At 36.7% G+C, this 23550-nt stretch overlaps 1 protein-coding gene across 8 annotated transcripts in view; it reads right to left on the bottom strand.

Moving 5' to 3' along the window:
* The window catches only part of CDC42SE2 (CDC42 small effector 2), a 113782-nt gene that overhangs the window by 46807 nt on the left and 43425 nt on the right, over positions 1-23550 (bottom strand). For all 8 annotated transcript variants that reach the window (XM_067731660.1, XM_067731659.1, XM_067731662.1 and 5 more), the window contains one exon: positions 990-1332. In XM_067731660.1, coding sequence (XP_067587761.1) covers positions 990-1043 — 54 coding nt within the window. In that variant the 5' untranslated portion in view covers positions 1044-1332. The remainder of the gene's footprint in view (positions 1-989; positions 1333-23550) is intronic.

Raw genomic sequence — 23550 nt, 5'->3', positions numbered from 1 at the left:
AATCAATATGCATTGTTTTTGAGGATACCTTAGAAGATTATTACCTTAATTGTGGTGATGGCAATGAGTGTATATGTATGTCCAAACTCACCAGTTTGTATACATTAATTATGTGCAATTTTTTGGTATACCAATTATAACTCAATAAAGCTGGGGGGAAAAAAGTCCACCAGCATGCCAATGCACAACAGTAAGTAGGTAAAGAATTCACTGCAGTCCTGTAAACAGCTGACATGGTGGGAAACACTATAGAACAGTTAAGTTACTATGCAAGAAGTTCCATCCTACCATAGAAAAATGAACTAAAAGAGCTGGTGGAAATACACGAGGTATTATCTAAGTCAGGGGAAAGCTGGCAAAGATTTCATAGCGTTGACATTAGATCTAGGCATCTTAAAGGATGAAGAGAAAATTGGACGTGGATGGCAGAATTTCCGTAGAGGTAATAAAATGTGCACAGGTTAGAAGGGATAAAAGTGGGGCAGGTACCAAGAAGAAGTCAGCCAAGACTACTTACTATCCACATGACTTTGTGCAAAAAACTGAACCTATTTCAACTGAAAAATAAGGATAATGGTATCTTCCTCAGAGAGCTGCTGTGAGGAAAATGAGATGATAAATCAAGAAGGATGTGAGGCAACCTAGCTATGACATCTTCCACCACTGATTTCCAAAGCCGACTTGGCTGTTCTATCTCAGATTGTCTCCCTTTCCTCTCATGGCTCCTCCAGAAGCTGGTCTACTTGGTAGAAGAGCATAACCTTCTCAATCATATACAATGGTCTAGCACAGTTCCTCACACATGGCATTTACTCAAAACACATTTACTTTTTATTTTTCTCCTTTCTTTAACCAGATGTTCAGAATTCCACTGACAGGCCTTAGAACTGCCCTGCAATCACTGCTGGGGTCCTAATTCTCAACTTGAGAACCAGCATTAGTTTAATAAGCACCCCACCCAATCTGTACATGTATTACTTCATACTTACAGGTTGAGGCTGTTCTGCAATACAGCAGTTGAAACACAACCAGAATTCACTCATGCTTACAGTCCAAGTTATAAATGAGCACCAATGAAGTTTCCAAATCTCAGTACAGGAAGCTTCACAAAGCAGGCTTCTCAATATGATAGATGTCCAAAGATGCCAAAATAATAACTTTATTACTTCTCTGTGTTTTTGTTCCTGGAAGTCAAGTATCTTATATAGTCAATCTAACAAACAAAAGGTCAGATTGTTTCCTTTCTTTGCTTTTGATTCTACAGGGACTTGTTTCTGAACCACAGGAAAGGTATAAAAATTGTTGTCTTGACTCAGGACCTTAACAGGTAGTCTAGAAAAAAAGAAGAAAAGAAAAGAAGTTACTTTACTTATCTTACTCTTAGAAGCTTTTATTTCTTAAATCTGTGATAAAATTAAGACTATTTCCCCAAAAAGTAAACATTGGAAAAAAATCAAGATTTTAATAAACTGATATTCATTCAATAAAAAAATATTTGAGTACTTTTTCAGTGTCAGGTATTAGGAATATAGCAGTTGAAACGAGAGAGTAATCCTTGCCTTCATAGAGCATTCTATTTTATGACTGTAAACGCTTTCCCCAAAGCCATGACTCTAAACCTTGTAAGACATAAATGACAGTTATTTTTATATTTGTATAGAAGATCTTCAATGAAGATTAATGCATATATGTTCAATGTCACAAATATGGGTAATAAGGCATGAATTTAGGACCCTGATTCTACACAGTCCAGAGGACATGTCCTCCAACATACTAGAGGACAATGACATGTTAAGATCTAAACATATGTTCAAAGAGAAAGATAAGAAGGAAGAAAATGTACATTCTTGCCACAGTAAAATTCAGAACCTGGAATGCTTATTTTCAAGGAGAGGTGAACATTCCTTATGTCACCCAAACTCCTAAACAAAGAAGTAGCAGTCTTGCAACTGGCTCTGTCCAATAAAGTGGGTAAATACTATGAAGGTTTATAAGCTCAAAAGAATTGTATGTTTCATTTACTTCCTTAGCGAGAATGTAAGAGCAAAGGGTTAAATTCACAACATCATGAATATTATTTCAGGGCTATTTACTTAACAAGCTTAATTCCTCCCTGAATCAAAGACCATGGCCATTAAAATATCATTGTGAAATCTCTTTTAACCAATTTTATGAAAACAAATATGCCTTTGTTTGAAACTGAAAATTCCTTATGCTCATCACTGCTGATGTAGCACATACAAACATGAATTACTGTTTCAAATCTACTGGATTTGAAATCTGAGGTTTTAAAATCTATTGTTTGATTTATTCCATCATCATATTTTCTCATCTACATATAGAACTACACAATTTCCTTTTTATTTGTAATTTACCTTTGCCAGAAACCACCTTCAAATACTAATTTTACATTGCACGGTGTTTTATTTTCTTCTATTTTTAACTGAGTATACATTCCTTTTGTTTAACACTTAAAAGTAATAGATGACTTCCGAATTTACAATCAACATTTTAGCAAATTCAGATTTCCTTCCTATTTAGAGTAAAGCTGTTCCTTATTTTGCAAATTTCAAAATATACATTTTCCCATTCCCAGGTACTACTTTGAAAATGACATTCACAATATTTCCTCTTTCTTAATATTTAGTTGAAGAATGACTGTTTAACGTACAATAATTTGTGCTTCTATTTTTGGAGATTAGACAGAAAGGATACTTAAGAATAATGACCTAGATAACAGATATGATGAAATACATTTTCAAACCAAGGGGATGTTTGCAACTCCACAGGTTTTTATTTGTTAAGTAAACATATAAATCTAAAAATGTTTCAAACATGCCTTGGAATATCATACCAATACACTTTTTCCATTTTCTTGCTTTTCTAAACAAAATTCCTTTTTAGAATCTTTTTCAAATGTATATATACTTAAAACACATTTATACATAAACACCTTATAGAGAAGTAGTGAATCTGTCACAAAAAATTTCAACATTACCACTAATAATAAATATATTAACAGGTACTTTCACTTCTTGAGCTCAAAGCTGCTTAAATCATGTCCATTTTGAAAACCTTACTTTAAAAAAAAATCTTAAGATAACAAAAGAAGAGTCACTTTGCAACAACATCAACAACTAAACTTGGCTCTAAACACAGCTCAGCACATTCCACACATAAATGAAGGGTCAAACTGGGCTACAGCACCAGAGAGTATTTCACGAACTCATAATTTCATTAGACATAAGATTTTAGAAAAGCTTCAGTGAACTGTCAGGCCACTTAGTGACTGGCAGAGATTTCCTGCATTAAAAGTTCAGTCTCTTGACTTTTAAAGAGATTGGCATGAGTAAAAAAGTGTAGTAGTATTCTCTGGTCAAAAATATAACCTCCTCCATCCCCTCCCCACCTCCTCACTTTCCACACCTACAAATGCTGCAGATATAAGCTTTATACTTGTAGGAACAGTTTCACTGCTGACAATATGAAAAATTTATGTCCCAACATCGTACCCACAAATTAATAAAATTGTTTAGGTCAACTTCCAAAGAAACAACAATAAAGCCATGATTTGAAAAATAAGGCAATGAGGCATACCTTTTAAGACAAACAATTTATTCCCTTTTTTTTTTAATGTGGAATACTTTAACTCAGTTGAGGTATTGAGCATGCTCAGTTTGTGTGAAACAGAATCAGATGTTTAGAATTTAGACTTTGATATAAGAGATGTGTGGCAGTTGTTAGTACTACACTAATTTTTAGCAATGTTAACTTGGGCAAGTGACAAGCTCTATCATTAGCTATAAAAAATGGAATGTTTCACTGCCAATGTCACAGGTCTGAAATGAGGGCTAAATTACGATGTACATAAGGGCACTGCATATATCATAAAGAGCTATACTGATACAAGATGCTCTTTTATTTGTTATCAAAATTAAAATAGCTAATAGCAAAATGAAGTAGTAAAAATAATTAATTTGTAATAGCTGTAAATTTTTAGGAAACAGCCTAAAAGTCTATTCAAAAAAAAAAAAAAAAAAGAATAAAAATTTTTTTAAATGAACTGAGAGACAATCTACGGAATGGGAGAAAATATTTGCAAACACTGCAACCCACAAGGGCTTAACTGCCAAAATATACAAACAGCTCATACAACGAAAAAAAAATCAAACAACCCAATTGAAAAAAGGGCAGAAGACCTAAAGAGACATTTCTCCAAAGAAGAAATACAGGTGGTCAATAAGCACATGAAAAGATGCTCAACATCGCTCATTATTAGAGAAATGCAAATCAAAACTACAATGAGATACCACCTCACACCGGTCAGAATGGTCTACAAAGAACTAAAAAGTTTACAAAGAACAAATGCTGGAGAGGGTGTGGAGAAAAGGGAACCCTCCTATACTGTGGGTGGGAATGTAAACTGGTACAGCCGCTATGGAAAACAGTATGGAGGGTCCTCAGAAAACTAAAAATACAATTACCATATGATCCAGCAATCCCACTCCTGGGCATATACCCAGACAAAACTATAATTCAAAAAGATACATGCACCCCTATGTTCACAGCAGCACTATTTACAATAGCCAACACTTGGAAACAACCTAAATGTCCATCAACAAATGAATGGATAAAGTAGATGTGGTATATACATACAATGGAATACTACTCAGCCATAAAAAAGAACAAAATAATGCCATCTGCAACAACATGGATGCAATTAAAGATTATTATACTAAGTGAAGTCAGAAAGAGCAAGACAGGGGCTTCCCTGGTGGCGCAGTGGTTGAGAATCTGCCTGCCAACGCAGGGGACATAGGTTCGAGCCCTGGTCTGGGAATATCCCACATGCCGCGGAGCGGCTGGGCCCGTGAGCCATGGCCGCTGAGCCTGCGCGTCTGGAGCCTGTGCTCCGCAACAAGAGAAGGCCACAACAGTGAGAGGTCCGCACACCGCGATGAAGAGTGGCCCCCGCTCGCCACAACTAGAGAAAGCCCTTGCACAGAAACGAAGACCCAACACAGCCATAAATAAATAAATTAAAAAAAAAAAAAAGAAAGAGCAAGACAAATACCATATGGTATCATTTATATGTGGAATCTAACATATGACACAAATGAACTTACCTATGAAACAGAAACAGAATCATGGACATAGAGAATAGACTGTGGTTGCCAAGGGGGTGGGGGGTGGGAGAGGGATGAACTGGGAGTTTGGGGTTAGTAGATGCAAACTATTACATATAGAATGGATAAACAACAAGGTCCTAATGTACAGCACAGAGAACTATATTCAATATCCTATGATAAGTCATAATGGAAAAGAATATGAAAAAGAATGTATATATCTGTAACTGAGTCACTTTGCTATACAGCAGAAATTAACACAACATTATAAATCAACCATACTTCCATTAAAAATTTTTTTTAAAAAAAGAATAATCGAATAGGGACTTCCCTGGTGGTGCAGTGGTTAAGACTCCGCACTCCCAATGCAGGGGTTCCCTGGTCAGGGAACTAGATCCCACATGCATGTTGCAACTAAGAGTTCGCAGGCCACAACTAAGGAACACACATGCCCGAACTAAGACCCGGCACAACCAAATAAATAAATATATATTAAAAAAAAGAATAAACAGATAGCATTTTAAACTGAAAAGAAATGAATGGTGCTCCATTCGTACAAAAGAATACTATACAAAATGAAAATGAATGGTAGTTTCATCCAACACACTGGACAATTCTCAGTGCCATGTTATTGAGGGAAAGAAGGCACAAAACAATATACATGGAATGATTTCCTTTATATTAATTTCAAAAACAAGTTCAACTAAACTATTTTGTTTAGAGATGCATATAGAAGTATAAAAGTAAAGCAAGAAAATTATAACAGAAGTCAGGAAAGTGGTTAGGGCTGAGGGCAGGAATTAAGAATTAGGAAGAGATGCATAAGAGCTCCTGGAACACTGACAATATTCTACCTCTTGACTTAAGTGGTAGTTACACAGGTACTTGCTTTATAATTTTGTATTAAATAGTACATTTATGGTCTATGCAATTTTTTATATATTATATCTTTAAATAATAACAATTTAAATAATACATAAGTAAAAGAAGCAAATACTAACAATTTCAAGTTGTTTGTAATAGAGTGATGGAAATGCAAAATACAATGTCAAGTAAAAATGAACACACTTTGCTAGAAACTTTGAAGGAACTGGTAAAATTTGGGAGGTTTGAGTGGCGAAAGGGGTGATGAGGTCTGAAGTTCTATCAGATGCCAAAGAGATTTCCACCAGAAATGCAAAAATTACTAATCAATGACCAAGTCTGAATTCTCAGTAAAGCTTATTTATAGCTGTACCAGCACTAAATCTGTCCCAACCTAGTTAAAATCATTCTTTGATATTGACTTGTGGTACAAGACCCTATTGGGAAAGAAAAAACAAAAATACAAAAACCAACCCATTCTGAAAAGAGCTTTCAAACTACATACTTATCACAGACCTACTTTTCTGTGGCTAATCAAAGTTCAGTCAAGCCACTGTTCCCTGAACTCAGTTATAAAAGGCACAGACAGGGGTGCATGTAACTACCAAAAATAAGAGGGTTAGTTTTTTTTTCTTAGAATGACTGCTTATAGGTTAGTCTTTCCCACAGTTTCGTATTAATGTAATCACATGGTACTTTCTTTAATATCTGGCTTTTTTAATTCAGCACGTTTTTGAGATTTACCATGATGCTTCTATTAGCTAATTCACATAGATTTCCATTGTGTAGACACAGCACAATTTAACTTCATATTTAGTATTTCCAGTTTTTGGCTGTTAAAAATAATGCTGCTATGAATTAGTGTATACAAATATCCATATAAACAGAAATTTTCATTTCTCCTGAGTAAATATTTAGAAAGAGAATTGCTGAGTCATATTTTAAGTATAATTTTAACTTTATAAGAAACTGTGTACCAGTTTTCCAAATCAGTTGTACCATTTTGCATTTGTAGCAGCAAAGTATGAGAGTTCCAGTTGTTCAACATCCTACCAACACTTTGTATCGTCAATCTTGTTATTTTTAGTCATTCTAGTGGGTATAAAGTACTACACCTTGCTGTGGTTTTAATTTGTACTTTCCTGATATCTAATGGTATTTAGTCTTTTCATGTGCTTGCTAGCCATTCATATTATCTTCTTTGGTTAGGTATATTCAGATCTTTTGCCCATTTTTTAATTTAGTTGCCTTATTCAGTTGTGTTCTTTACATATTCTAGATCAAGCCCTTTGTCTGATAAGTGTATTGTGAAGATTTTTTCCTGGTCTTTGTCTTTCCATTTTTAAAAAAAAAATAGCACCTTTCGGGACTTCCCTGGTGGTCCAGTGGTAGAGAATCCGCCTGTCAATGAAGGGGATGTGGGTTCGATCCCTGGTCAGGGAACTAAGACCCCACATGCCGCGGGGCAACTAAGCCCACGCACTACAACTACAGAGCCCACAAACTACAGAGCCCACACGCCCTGGAGCCTGCGCGTCACAACTAGAGAGAAAACCTGCGTGCCACAACTAGAAAGATGCCTGTGCACTGGAACAAAAGATCCCACATGCCTCAACGAAGATCCTTCATGCAGCAACTAGACCCGACACAGCCAAGTAAATAAATATTTAAAAAAACAGCATCTTTCAAAGAGTTTAAGTTTTTTAATTTAACAAAATCTAGTTTCTCTATTTCATCTTCTATGATTTGTGTTTTGTGTTCTAAGAAATTTCTGCATATCCCCCAAACATAGCTTTCCTTGTATTATTTTTTCTTCTAAAATTTTAGTTTTTACTTTTCAGTCTATATCAATTTTTAGTTATTTCTGGTGGTATAAAGTAAAGGTCAAAGATTCCTTTTTTACATGGATATAGCCCATTGTTCCAGCTCATCTGCTGAAGGATATCTCTTTGCCTATTGACTTGATTTGGCACTTTTCACTGAAAATCATATAACTGTAGGTTTGTGTCCATTTCTGGGTTGATTATTACACTGGTTTATGCCTATACTAGAACCAGACTGTCTTGACTGATATACTTTTTTTATTATTACTAGTTTACTTTTTTTTTTTGGCTGTGTTGGGTCTTAGTTGTGGCATGCGGGATCTTCGTTGCAGCATGCGGGATCTTTCATTGGGGTGCACGGGCTCTTCGTTGTGGCATGCAGGCTTCTCTCTAGTTGTGGCGCACGGGCTCCAGAGCGTGCAGGTTCAGTAGTTGCGGCGTGCGGGCTTAGCTGCCCCGCACAGCATGTGGGATCTTAGTTCCCAGACAAGGGATCAAACCCGCGTCTCCTACACTGGAAGGCAGATTCTTAACCACTGGACCACCAGGGAAGTCCCTTGACTGCTATACTTTTATACTAAGACTTGAAGTCAGGTAGTGATAAGTCTTCCAAATTATTCTTTTCCAAGGTTACTTTGGATTGTCTAGATGCTTTGCATTTCCATATGCATTTGAGAATCAATTTGTCAGTTTCTACAAAAAAAAGCCTCCTCCGAATCTGATTAGGATTGCATTTATTTTGACAATTATTTGGAGATTTCAATTTAACAACAGAGTATCTAACCCATTAACATGGCACATCCAATAGTCTGTAGTTCTAAGTGTACAGGTTTTCTATGTGTTTTGTTCCATCGTTTTTGTTTTTTAACTTTGTTTACAGCTTTCATATGAAAGCTTTTCTTTTTTTTGGCTGTGCTGCGTGGCTTGCGGGATCTCAGTTCCCCGACCAGGGATGGAACCTGGGGCTACGGCAGTGAAAGCGCCAAGTCCTAAACACTAGACTGCCAGGGAACTTCCCATATGAAAGCTTTAAAGACTTACGTAGTCAAACATCAATTTCCATCACAGATTAGGTGGTTTATCTTACTTTGGACAAATTTTCATCATGGACGGGGGGGGTCTCTTTTACTTATCCCAGGATTATAAACCTATCATCCCACATAGTTTCATTTAGGTTTACTTTATAAATTAACTTGGACATTAATATTTTATGGGTATAGTTAGATAACATTTTCAGTCTACTCAGGCTTTTTCTTTCTAACATCTTCCTTTTCGCCTTAATTAAAAACTCAAGTACTTAATGCCAAATATATACATATGTAGGGGGAGAGATTCTTATACTGGCTCAAACCTGAAAGAGTTTGCAACACAGAGCAAAGTAATAACATGAGAAAACTACTGTCCCCTTCTCTAATGCCCACACTTCTCCCCCCGTATGAGACTGAATACCATGCTTCCTCTCTTTAACAATAAATCCTCCTTTTCCTTTCCTGCTACTTTCCTTTCTTTTTTCCAGTTTCTCTCTCTCCCTTTTTCTTTCTCCCTTTTCCATGTCTTCATCCACTCTCCTTAAACCCTTTGTTAGCTATGTAGAGTTAGAAATAACAATTTTGTGACACACAATAGATTCTCAATTTATTAGTTCACGGATTGAAAGCTATCTTAATACTCTGAACTTTTCTCCCGCGTCTAGGTAGATATTTACACCCACCTGCTAATGAACATCTCATGTGGTCTCCTTGTTCATTTAAACACATTATTTTTAACACTAAATTCACATATCTGTGTCTGCGTTACCTTTCTCGGCGGGTGGCACCACCATGCAAAGTTTACCAAGCAACACATACTCAAAGTCTATCCCACTACCTGCAGTTCTGTGAATAAAAAAACCATACTGTAAAATGTTTTCTTATATGTAAACAAGTCTTTACTGTTATTCAAAAATTAATACAAGCACAAAGATTTTTTAAAATCGATACATAATAAAAAGCTATTGAAAATGGCAAATCAGACCTATCCCGAGGGAACCTACCTCAACATAATAAAGGCCATATACGACAAACCCACAGCAAACATCGTCCTCAATGGTGAAAAACTGAAATCTTTCCTCTCAGATCAGGAACAAGACAAGGATGTCCACTCTCACCATTATTATTCAACATTGTTTTGGAAGTCCTAGCCACGGCAATCAGAGAAGAAAAAGAAATAAAAGGAATACAAACTGGAAAAGAAGAAGTAAAACTGTCACTGTTTGCACATGAAATGATACTATACACAGAGAATGCTAAAAATGCCACCAGAAAACTACTAGAGCTAATCAATGAATTTGGTAAAGTTGCAGGATACAAAATTAATGCACAGAAGTCTCCTGCATTCCTATACACTAATGATGAAAAATCAGAAAGAGAAATTATGGAAACACTCCCATTTACCACTGCAACAAAAGAATAAAATACCTAGGAATAAAGCTACCTAGGGAAACAAAAGACCTGTATGCAGAAAACTATAAGACACTGATGAAAGAAATTAAAGATGATACCAACAGATGGAGAGGTATACCATGTTCTTGGATTGGAAGACTCAATATTGTGGAAATGACTATACTACCCAAAGCGATCTACAGATTCAATGCAATCCCTATCAAATTACCAATGGCATTTTTTTACAGAACCAGAACAAAAAATCTTAAAATTTGTATGGATACACAAAAGACCCCGAATAGCCAATGCAGTCTTGAGGGAAGAAAACGGAGCTGGAGGAATCAGACTCCCTGACTTCAGACTATACTACAGAGCTACAGTAATCAAGACAATATGATACTGGCACAAAAACAGAAACATAGATCAATGGAACAATATAGAAAGCCCAGAGATAAACCCACGCACCTATGGTCAACTAATCTATGACAAAGGATGCAAAGATATACAATGGAGAAAAGACAGTCTCTTCAATAAGTGGCGCTGGGAAAACTGGACACAGCTACATGTAAAAGAATGAAATTAGAACACTCGCTAAAACCATACACAAAAATAAACTCAAAATGGATTAGGGACTTAAATGTAAGACCAGACACTATAAAACTCTTAGAGGAAAACACTGGAAGAACACTCTTACATAAATCACAGCAAGATCTTTTTTGATCCACCTCCTAGAGTAATGGAAATAAAAACAAAAATAAACAAATGGGAACTAATGAAACTTCAAAGCTTTTGTACAGCAAAGGAAACCATAAACAAGACGAAAAGACAACCCTCAGAATGGGAGAAAATATTTGCAAAGGAATCAACGGACAAAGGATTAATCTCCAACATATATAAACAGCCCATCCAGGTCAATATGAAAGAAACAAACAACCCAATCCAAAATTGGGCAGAAGACCTAAATAGACATTTCTCCAAAGAAGACATACAGATGGCCAAGAACCACATGAAAAGCTGCTCACCTAACTAATTATTAGAGAAATGCAAGTCAAAAGTACAATGAGGTATCACCTCACACCAGTTAGAATGGGCATCATCAGAAAATCGACAAACAGCAAATGCTGGAGAGGCTGTGGAGGAAAGGCAACCCTCATGCACTGTTGGTGGATATGTAAATTGTTACAGCCACTATGGAGGTTCCTTAAAAAACTAAAAATAGAATTACCATATGATCTAGCAATCCCACTACTGGGCATATACTCAGAGAAAACCGTAATTCAAAAAGACACATGCACCCCCACGTTCATTGCAGCAGTATTTACAATAGCCAGATCATGGAAGCAACCTAAATGCCCATCGACACACGAATGGATAAAGAAGTTGTGGTACATATATACAATGGAAGATTACTCAGTCATAAAAAGGAACAAAATTGAGTCATTTGTTGAGACGTGGATGGATCCAGAGACTGTCATACAGAGTGACGTAAGTCAGAAAAAGAAAATAAAATATCGTATATTAACGCATGTATGTGGAACCTAGAAAAATGGTACAGATGAACCGGTTTGCAGGGCAGAAGTTGAGACACAGATGTAGAGAACAAACGTATGGACACCAAGGGGGAAAACCACGGTGGGGTGGAGATGGTGGTGTGAATTGGGCGACTGGGATTGACATGTATACACTGATGTGTATAAAACTGATGACTAATAAGAACCTGCAGTATAAAAAAACAAAAAAAACAACTAATACTAAACTTTCTTTAGGTTATTTGTATGGAAATATGTTAATATAAATGTTTCAGACATTACAGGATATTTCTAAAAATCTTACATGTTCTGGTATAATGTTCTAAGTCATAATTCTAGTCATTACTTTAAAATGTATATCTCAGAAATAACTAAATTTCCTTGTCAACTGCATTATTATGAACTTTCATCAAATCTTTAACCGTGGTCATTTTTAAGTCATTTGTCATTTACAGACAGTTCTGGGTGTACTGTGATGTTTTTGCAAAAATGTTCCTATAAAAGGGTTCCATCTTCAAGGAATTCATGGAAAAGACTCTGACAAGTACAGGTTTCTGGTAACTGACTATACTGCTGAACTGAATAAGCATTTTCAGAACTCTAATGGAAAACTGATTAATTCATAAAAGTGTTAACAAAAGATCAAGATGAAAAAAAATTAATTACATGGGACTGAGTCAACTGATGAGGATGATTATAATCTCGGTGACTTTCTCTTTGAATAAAAAAACAAAAACCCCCACAAGGACTCAGAGGCAAAAATATACAAATCAATTTTCACTGCAAAGTAAAGGACCTGTTACAGTAGAGGATTATTGGACTGAATGTCAATATTATGACATAGTATGAGTGTGTTCCGTGTTTGGTAATTGCGATCATTGTTGCTTTTGTTGTGGTCAGCCATTTACAATGCTTGGTGTCATTTTATTTATCTCTTGTAAAAATAAAATACAGTGTGTGTGGAAAAAAAAAAATCTTCCAACAAACAACAGTCCAAGACCAGTTGGCTTCACAGGTGAATTCTATAAAACATTTAGAAAAGAGCTAACACCAATCCTTCTCAACTCTTCCAAAAATCTGCAGAGGGAGAAACACTCCCAAATTCATTCTACAAAGCCACCATCACCCTGATACCAAAACCAGAAAAAGATATCACAAAAAAGAAAATTATAGACCAATATCACTGCTGAACACAGAAGCAAAAATCCTGAACAAAATACTAGCAAACAGAATCTAACAACACATTAAAAGGGTCATACACCATGATCAAGTGGGATTTACCCGAGGGATGCAACGATTCTTCAATATACATATACACAAATCAATCAATGTGATACACAACATTAACAAATTATGGAATAAAAACCATATGATCATCTCAATAGATGCAGGAAAAGCTTTTGATAAAATTCAAAATCCATTTATGATAAAAACTCTCCAGAAAATGGGCACACTCAATGGTGAAAAACTGAAAGCATTTCCAGTAGGGTCAGGAACAAGACAAGGATGTCCACTCTCGCCACTCTTATTCAACATGGTTTTGGAAGTCCTAGCCACAGCAGAGAATAAAAAGAAATAAAAGGAATACAAATTGGAAAAGAAGAAGTAAAACTGTCACTATTTGCCAATGACATGATACTATCCTAAAGATGCCACCAGAAAACTACTAGAACTAATCAATGAATTTGGTAAGGTTTCAGGATACAAAATTAATACACTGAAATCTCTGGCATTCCTATACACCAACAATGAAAAATCAGAAAGAGACATTAAGGAAACACTCCCACTTACCACTGCAACTAAAAGAATAAAATACCTAGGAATAAACCTGCCTAAGGAGGTGAAAAACTTGTACTCAGAAAACTATAAACACTGATGAAAGAAATCAAAGATAACACAAACAGATGGAGAAACATACCATGTTCTTGGATTGGAAGAATCAATATTGTGAAAATGACTATACTACCTAAAGCAATCTAGAGATACGATGCAATCCCTATCAAACTACCAGTGGCATTCTTCACAGAATTAGAACAAAATATCTTACAACTCATATGGAAACACAAAAGACTCTAAATAGCCAAAACAATCTTGAGAAAGAAAAATGGAGTTGGAGGAATCAGCCTCCCTGACTTCAAACTATTATACCACAAAGCTACAGTAATCAAGACAGTATCGTACTGGCACAAAAAAAGAAATATACATCAATGGTTCAGGATACAATGCAGAGAGATAAACCCACACACATACGGGCACCTAATGTGCGACAAAGGAGGCAAGAACATACAATGGAGAAAGACAGCCTCTTCAATAAGTGCTGCTGGGAAAACGGGACAGCTATATGTGAAAGAATGAAATTACAACACTCCCTAACACCATACACAAAAGTAAACTCCAAATGGATTAAAGACTTAAATGTAAGACCAGACACTATAAAACTTTTAGAGGAAAACATAGGAAAAGCACTCCTTGACATAAACCACAGCAAGCTCTTTTTTGACCCACCTCCTAGAGTAACAGAAATAAAAACAAAAATAAACAAATGGGACTTAAACTTTAAAGCTTTTGACAGCAAAGGAAACCATAAACAAGACAAAAAGACAAGCCTCAGAATGGGAAAAAATACTTGCAAATGAAACAACAGACAAAGGATTAATCTCTAAAATATACAAACAGCTCATGGAGCTCAATATCAAAAAAACAAACAATCCAGTTAAAAAATGGGCAGAAGACCTAAATAGACATTTCACCAAGGAAGACATACAGATGGCCAAGAGGCACATGAAAAGATGCTCAACATCACTAAATGCAAATCAAAACCACAATGAGGTATCCCCTCACACCACTCAGAATGGCCATTATCAAAAAAGCTAGAAACAATAAATGCTAGAGAGCGAGTGGCGAAAAGGGAACCCTCCAGCACTGCTGGTGGGAATGTAAATTGATACAACCACTATGGAAAACAGTATGGAGGTTCCTTAAAAAACTAAAAATAGAACTACCATATGACCCAGCAATCCCACTACTGGGCATATACCCTGAGCAAACCATAATTCAAAAGGAGACATGCACTACAATGTTCACTGCAGCACTATTTACAATAGCCAGGACATGGAACTAACCTAAATGTCCATCGACAGATGAATGGATAAAGAAGATGTGGCACATATATACAATGGAATATTACTCAGCCATAATAAGAAACGAAACTGAGTTATTTGTAGTGAGGTAGACGGACCTAGAGTCTGTCATACAGAGTGAAGTAAGTCAGTAAAAGAAAAAAAAATACCGTATGCTAATGCATATATATGGAATGTAAAAAAAACAAACGAAAACAAATGGTACTGACGAACCTACCTGCAGGGCAGAGATAAAGAGGTAGACATAGAGAATGGACTTGATGAAATGGGGTGGGAGGGCGAAGCTGGGGAGAAGCGAGAGTAACATCCGACATATATACACTACTGAATGTAAAATAGTTGGCTGGTGGGAAGCAGCGGCATAGCAAAGGGAGATCGGTTCAGTGCTTTGCGATGACCTAGAGGGGTGGGATAGGGAGGAGGGGTGGGAGGCTCAAGAGGGAGGGGATATGGGGACGTATGTATGCATATGGCTGATTCGCTTTGTTGTGCAAAAGAAACTAACATGGTATCGTGAAGTAATTATACTCCAACAAAGATCTATTAAAAAATTAAAAAATAGAATAAAATAAGGTAGTTTCATATTTTAAATGATCTTCAAAATATCCTGAAAAACTTATTTAAATAAATCTGCAATTCTCCTTGCTTAGCCCACACGTAAACTTTTAAAGAATAAGATGCATTTTTAACTAAAATTTTAAAAATTGACTTAGAATTTAAATGAACCAATACAGAGTATCCAGATTATATAAAAAAGACTTGAAAGGCCTTGAAAGCATTCACAGACTTGACTATGGACCAGTTAGTGCTGTGACAACTGTTGAAGAAAAAGTTAAAAATATATCTACGTGGGATTCCAGTTGGTGGTTTAAATAGCTTTTTTGGTTGCTTAGAGAAAATAATGTAAGGAAAAAATACTTCTCTCTCATCTTTTATCTTCCAGCTCCAGAATGAAATTTAATGTATTTCTATAAAAAGTGTTAACAATTTACATGTAAACATCAATATAGGAATGTTTTAAAATAGCTTATCTTATAGTTTGCTAATCTCAAAGGTAACAAATAAGTTCAACTTGGGGACAACACAACACAAAGAAAATATATAATACTTGTGTCTTAGCTATTGAAAAAGAGTCTTCTATTGCTATATTAAACTTTAAGTGCAGTGTATCAGTTAGGAAATTAAAAAGTACACATACATTTAGCTTCCTTTTTGGTATTTCTTTCCTCAAATTAAATCAGGAAATCAATAATCCTTTCTGATGCCACCTCTTAACTGGGTAACAGAAACAAACTTCAGCATATATCTGAATGCAGGATTTCACCATACATGGATACATGTATTATATACAGCTGACCACTGAACAGTGCAGCGGGTTAGGGGGTTGAGATCCTTCCTATGGTAGAATATCCAGGTATAACCTTAGAGTCAGCCCTCTGTATACATAGTTCCACATTTACAGATTCAGTCAACCATGGATCGTGTAGGACATATTTACTGGGAAAAAATATCCACATATAAGTGGACCCAAGCTATTCAAACCCATGATGTTCAAGGGTCAATTGTACACATGCATGTATTTGACAGATATTGTTGAGCAATCCCTATGTACTAGCCCTTGTGAATATGACAATGATCGAGAGAGTGGTTCAAACAAAACTGAACACTTTAAAAAAATTATTACTCACTAACTAGGCTAAATATAAATATGTAATAAGCACCAAAATGCAGGGTCACCTTCTACTTCAAGAGGTAATTCACTTTCGGATTTCATTCAGTTAAGTCCCAGGACTCTGACAAGGAGAGCTAGGTATCCAAGTAGTCCACAGTTGGGGCATATTCACTAAGGTCTTGATGTAGAAATCTTACTATTCCCGTATGTTTCAGCCCCTGATGGAATCAGATAAGATAAAAAAAAATCTCAGGGGCTTCCCTGGTGGCGCAGTGGTTGAGAGTCCGCCTGCCGATGCAGGGGACACGGGTTCGTGCCCTGGTCCGGGAAGATCCCACATGCCACGGAGTGGCTGCGCCCGTGAGCCATGGCCGCTGAGCCTGCGCGTCAGGAGACTGGGCTCCGCAACGGGAGAGGCCACCGCAGTGAGAGGCCCACGTACCGCAAAAACAAACAAACAAACAAAAATCTTAGTTATATAGATGATAACTGTAGGTTGCTCAAGGTTCAATGAGAAGACTAAGCTCTATTTAAGAGGAAAAGTGAATCACCAGAATGCCTGCATATGTGGCAATGAAAGCAAATAGAATGCAACTGAACATATGAGGAATTCACCAAAAAGTTAGAATTTTTGTGCTGTATCACACATTGGGTTTTCAATAATTCTTTACAGAGAGAAATACAGTGACAAAAATCTCCTATTTGGACATTCTGATGGAACATTTTTTCCTACAACTGTGTAAGTCTCCACAACTTCATCTTCCAACGGGCTGGGGCTCTGCCTCACTTCTATCACACAGTCCAGACGCTCTTTAATGAATACCCATCACCATGCTAGACAGGCCATTACGGTCCAAAATTTGGACTGCCTCTGAAATAGTAGCCACTCAAATCACAATTATTATACCACACTATTTTTAGCGGGGATATGTAAAAAGAAAACTAGAGTTGGGACCACATATTCCTTACAGACTTGAGGAACTTAAGGCATTCAATCTGGCTACCATTTCAACCATCCAAGATTGTGTGCCACCTACAAAACGCCTGAGATGAATCAGACCATAAGATAGCCATGTGCTGTATTACACAGGAGGTACCTACCGAGCATTACAGAAATAACTATGGTTGTTCCTTAATACAAATGTGACTACTTGTTTAGGTATAATGTAGGTAACTAAATAACAGATTTTTTAAATATTCAAACCTTTCTGAATCATCTTATAAAATAACAACCTTAAACAATAATGGGGGAAAAAGTTTTAGGTTTTTTTGGGTTTTTGTTTTGTTTTGTTTTGTTTTTTGTTTTGCGGTACGCGGGCCTTTCACTGTTGTGGCCTCTCCCGTTGCGGAGCACAGGCTCCGGACGCACAGGCTCAGCGGCCATGGCTCACGGGCCCAGCCGCTCCGCGGCATGTGGGATCTTCCCGGACCGGGGCACGAACCCGTGTCCCCTGCATCGGCAGGCGGACTCTCAACCACCGCACCACCAGAGAAGCCCGGAAAAAAGTTTTTAAATACGGTTTAAAACAAGATCTTCATTTTCATATTCAAAGGAAAGCTTGTAATAATGGAAAATTTTAATAATGATGTTATGATGATGAAAATACTAACAGAAACAGAAAATACTAACCACTCAACAAAGAACGTGAACTAGACAAGCAACAAGGATATACTGTACAGCACAGGGAAATACAACTTTATTTCGTAATAACTTTAAATGAAGTATAAGCTATAAAAAAAAAAATCACTATTTTGTACACCTGAAACTAATATTGTTAATTAAGAGGGAGTTCCCTGGTGCCCTAGTGGATACGATTCCGGGCTTTCACTGCCATGGCCCAGGTTTAATCCCTCGTCAGGGAACTAAGATCCCACAAGCTGTGCGGCTCAGCCAAAAAAAAAGATCGTCAATCAACTATACTTCAATTCTTTAAAAAATAAAAGAACATGGACTATTTCTGGTGCATAAACTGAAATCATAGCAGGTCACATGAGAAATTCAATATTTTGGATTTTTCCAGTCTATTTTTGTTTTATATAAAAAAAAAAATCAGTGATGACAGAAAATTTCCCTAAATTATAAAGAAAGGTTCAACTAAATTGTAAACCCCTGATAAGGGAAAAAAAAAATTGAGCACTAGTCACATATTACTCTACATACTTTGACAAATACTATCTGATTTCTACAATCCAAAGAGGTAAGCATTATCCTTACTTTGGAAATAAAGAAACCACAGCTCAGACATATTAATAACTTAATGGCAGACCATTTTCCCTATATTCTTTTTTTAAGGTCTAGTTCAATGCTACCTTAAATTACAATTATTTATGACATACTGATTCTTGTAAGCTCCATCAAGGCAGACTCCAACCAAATTATTATACTCTTATAGCACTTAACATGGTAACTTGTCCCAGTATTTGCAAAAATAAAAAAGAAAGAAAAAAATGAATTAAAACAAGATTCTACCATTTATTAGCTAAGTGGCATTAGTCTATAACCTTTCTGAATTAAAGTTTTCTCTTATAAGGATTATACCAACATTGCAGGATTACTGTAAGGAAGGGTTGGTTTCTCTACCTCCACACTACTGCCTTTTTGGGCCAGGTAATTTTTGGGGGGGCGGGGGGCGGGGGGGACGGATACTGTCCTGTGCACTGTAGGATATTTAGCAACATCTCTAGCCGCTATCAAGTAAATGCCAGTAGCATCTCTCCCCACCAGTTGTGACCACCAGAAGTGTCTCCTGTCAAAATGATGTGTCAAATACTCCTGGAGATTGGGGTATACAAGAACCACTGCTCTAGGTAAGAGCATTATAAGAATGAATTGAAAAAGAAGTATGTGATTTCCTCTAGTCTAGAAAATCCCCTTGAGATGGGAGAAGATAAGGGCAAGATTTCCTGAGCCAAGCCTCTAATGATAATACTCCTAAAAGCAACAATCAGCAGCACAAAATTCTAATAACCTTACGTGGTCTAGTAAAGATGGCCACAAATTCTTTGTTATTCCTCCAAATGAGAAAGAAACCCTCTACCTTAAATTCAGACGGCCTTTGATGACTTCTTTAACCAAAAGAATGAAGCTGAAGTCATGATCTGGAACTGATGAGGTGACAAAAAACCCTGTACTGGGGCTTCCCAGGTGGCGCAGTGGTTGAGAGTCTGCCTGCCAATACAGGGAACACCAGTTTGTGCCCCGGTCTGGGAAGATCCCACATGCCGCGGAGCGGCTGGGCCCGTGAGCCATAGCCGCTGAGCCTGCGTGTCCGGAGCCTGTGCTCCGCAACGGGAGAGGCCACAACAGTGAGAGGCCCGCGTACCGCCAAAAAAAAAGAAAAAAAAGAAAAAAAACCCTGTATCCTGTGCTCAGAAGTCCAACTACCCAAGACTGCCATGCTGGAAAGACCACAAGTATAGGCACACAGGTTAACAGTCCCAGCTGAGCATGGCCTTCCAGCCTTCTTAACCAGAGTGACAGACATGCGAATAAAGCTGCCTAGGATTCTCCAGTCCAGACCACCTGCTAGCTAAGACTAACCAATGATCTTTGTCGATGCCTCATATAAGAGAAGACTTGCCAAGACCTGCTCAAATTCCTGATCCTCAAAATTGAGAGATTTAGGGCTTCCCTGGTGGCGCAGTGGTTGAGAGTCCGCCTGCCGATGCAGGGGACATGAGTTTGTGCCCGGGTCCGGGAAGATCCCACATGCAGCGTAGCGGCTGGGCCCGTGAGCCATGGCCGCTTAGCCTGCGCATCCGGAGCCTGTGCTCCACAACGGGAGAGGCCACAACAGTGGGAGGCCCGCGTACAGCAAAAAAAAAAAAAAAAAAATTGAGAGATTTAATAAAATAGTTGTCATTTTAAACCACTAAGGTTTTAGGTAATTTGTTTTCACATAATTTGTATGTATACACTTTTCGATTAAAGATTTTCATGTGTTTTAATGAAAATCTTTGTGTACCTCTATTGGCTCAAATGAGGTCATCTAATTCCTATCAAGTGATAAACTATCATGGGCTACTGGTCCCATCCTCCAAAATAAAGCCCTGAAGAAAAAAGAAGTAAGTCTGGATTCCAGGAACAACAAAAAGAAACAAACAAAAACTGATGGGGATAAATCTGCACTGAATTTGTGTGAATAGACATTGGTAACCTTCATTCAGGAGCAAAGGGCAGCAGGAGTCAAAAGACAGATTGCCTAAATGCTTTTCTTAGTCTGCCCTTATCTTTCCCTTGACTGCCCCTTTATCAGAAATTAGCAGAACAGCTCCGATCTTTGTCAGCAGGATAAAATCAGGACAGCACAAAAGGCCTGGGAGGGGAAAGTTCATGAAAACAGGTACAAACTGACTACCCTGTGGTTATTTACTCTTCCCAGTCCTTCTCCCCTCAAAATAAACCTACAGAGCTGGTGGTAAATTATAATACAAGGAAACTACCTCTTAAAATTAGTATTACTTATTTCTAAGAGTTTCAAAAAACAAACCCTGATCAGAAGCTGCCTGATGCAGTAGAAGGCAACAGAAGAACATAACAGCAATTCAGTGCCAGGGAGCTGTCTGACCTGAGACTCAAGCCCTCCCTCTCTTAAACTCACCTGGACCAACACAAACTAAGATCTGGCTGTTGGCCATTCCCTAATTCACATTATTAGACTAAGTGGATTAATACCCCCTCTCAAAGAATCATTAGCTCACTAGCTAAAATAAAGAAACATATGGAGCACAAAACTACTATAAAAGACAGGCAACACATCAAACAACCCACGCCATCTGATACAGAATTAGTGAATTAGATGATCCAAGAATGAACACCTAGGGACCAAGGGGAGATATTAGTACTACAAACTCACAACAAGAAACTGTGGAAAAGAATCAAATGGAAATAGTATAAAAAGAAGAGGGGAAAAAATAAAACATTTCAAGAAAAAATAAACATATTAAGAAATAATGAGAATAAACTTCCCAGAATAACAGAGGGAAGAAATCAAGATTTAAGTGTTCCAAGAGTGAAACATATAAGAAAAAAACCTCATTCCTAGAAATATTAAGAATAGTGTGTAAATTGATAGTACTTTTAGAAAGTTTTCAAAATTTTTACATGTAATGCAGTAGTATCACTTTTGGAAATCAAAAGTAATCCTGAGTAATCCAGAAGAAAAGAAAATACCTATATGCGCAAAAATGTTTTACTGCAATACTTATTATGGTAAGAGGGAAAACCCCAGACACAACCTAAATATCTAACAACCAAGTAATAATTAATGGTTTAATATTATTATTATATAGCCACTGACATAGTGTTGAAACGAGAGTATGTTTAACAAATTTTATGATTTGAGGGGATCTAAAAAAATCCAACCAACGTGAGAAATTTACACTAAAACTACTATGAGCATTTAATTTTTTAATTATTAAAACTTAAAAGTTTGTTTTTAAAAATCTGACAAACTCGGTAGCTTGTGTTTTTGTTAAGTCTAGACTTCATCAAGAAATAGCCAACAACAATTATATTTTAGATATAATTTACAGAAACGTTAGCTTCCAAGAGTATTTACGGTATTTTTATACTAAAGGAAAATATAATGTAGCTACTCTTTACTGAGTGAGCAGCTTATGGCAGCTTTCGGACTTTATAAATAATGAAATATGGTATGGAAAATTTCAGCATCCACTATGCCAAAGAAAGTACTGGTCTTATTTCTACTAAGTGCTTTATATTTTTATCATTTTCATTAGCTCAGCTCCACATGAGACCACTGTCTGCCTTGATTTCTGGAAGGCTGCCCCAATTCTTCTCTCCCAGGCCCTGTTGCCAGGGTTGCAGCTGCACAACCAATTCTTATTAAAATATAAGTCTTTGAAATGCAGGTCTATGGAAAGGGACATAAAGGATTTCATTATCTTTTCTCAAAACTCACAATAAGGATTATACCCCCACCCTTCCCCAGGCACACCACCACTCAGAACCCTTCTTCATCAACTCACACACCACATATAATAAATGCAGCAGCTCCATCTTAAATACTCAAATAACAAGTCATAAAGGAGTAAAACTGCATAACCACCGTAATGTCTAGCAAAAATTATTTTAGAATGACTTCTAATACATATGATGTAATTATTTCAAAATGACTTCTAGTGCATATGATGTAATCATAGGCGGACACTCATACAATGAGAGTAATAACACTTCTAAACACTACTACCAAATACTTCTAAAGAATAAACATTTGCAAGACAGAATACACACTTATGTGATAATTTCAGAAATTTCAAGTTAAGAAAAAAACTGCAAGATAATTTACTCAAAATGTAAAATACTTTACAAGCTATTAATTTTGTTGTACAACTACTCATGCCTCTAAAATTTTCTTGTAAAAGGAGAAAAAAACTGAAGGACAGTTTACACTCCTTTTCCGTTTCTTACTAGAAGCTCATGTACTTTCGTTCTCTGGATAAAATCCCCTGCTTAAACATTGCTTGACTGTACTCTATGACTGAATTCATCTTATGAGAAAAGTTAACACAAAACTGTCAAGATCATGAAGGTAAAACTACTTTCAATTAAAAGAATAAAGAGTGGTCAAATAGTCTGTTGTAAAGTAAAAATGACAAGTTTCTTTTTTATTAAAACATATAATATTTTTAATGCTGATACACCACTGGAATTCTTGTAACATGCAGAATCTTCAAATTTTAACTATGTTAGAGAAAAGAATTAAAGTTAGTAAAATTCACTGGGGTTAACTAAGTATAGCCTAGTCTGTTCCCTGGGTGATTCATTCATGGTTAAATAGAAGAAAAAAATAGGTGAGGCAGAGTGAAGGATACTAACCCTTGAGGATCTCATACAACACACACCTGAAGTTATAGCAACAAATCATACAGATAAATAGTTCTAAAAAGTGACCACTTGTTGTATTTTTAATGATTGAACTGAAATAATTAAGTTAAATGTACCAGATAAACT

Source organism: Pseudorca crassidens, chromosome 3 (assembly GCF_039906515.1).
Source record: "Pseudorca crassidens isolate mPseCra1 chromosome 3, mPseCra1.hap1, whole genome shotgun sequence".
NCBI lineage: Eukaryota > Metazoa > Chordata > Mammalia > Artiodactyla > Delphinidae > Pseudorca > Pseudorca crassidens.
Note: the sequence above shows the minus strand (reverse complement) of the source record. Positions and strands in the feature narration are given on the sequence as shown.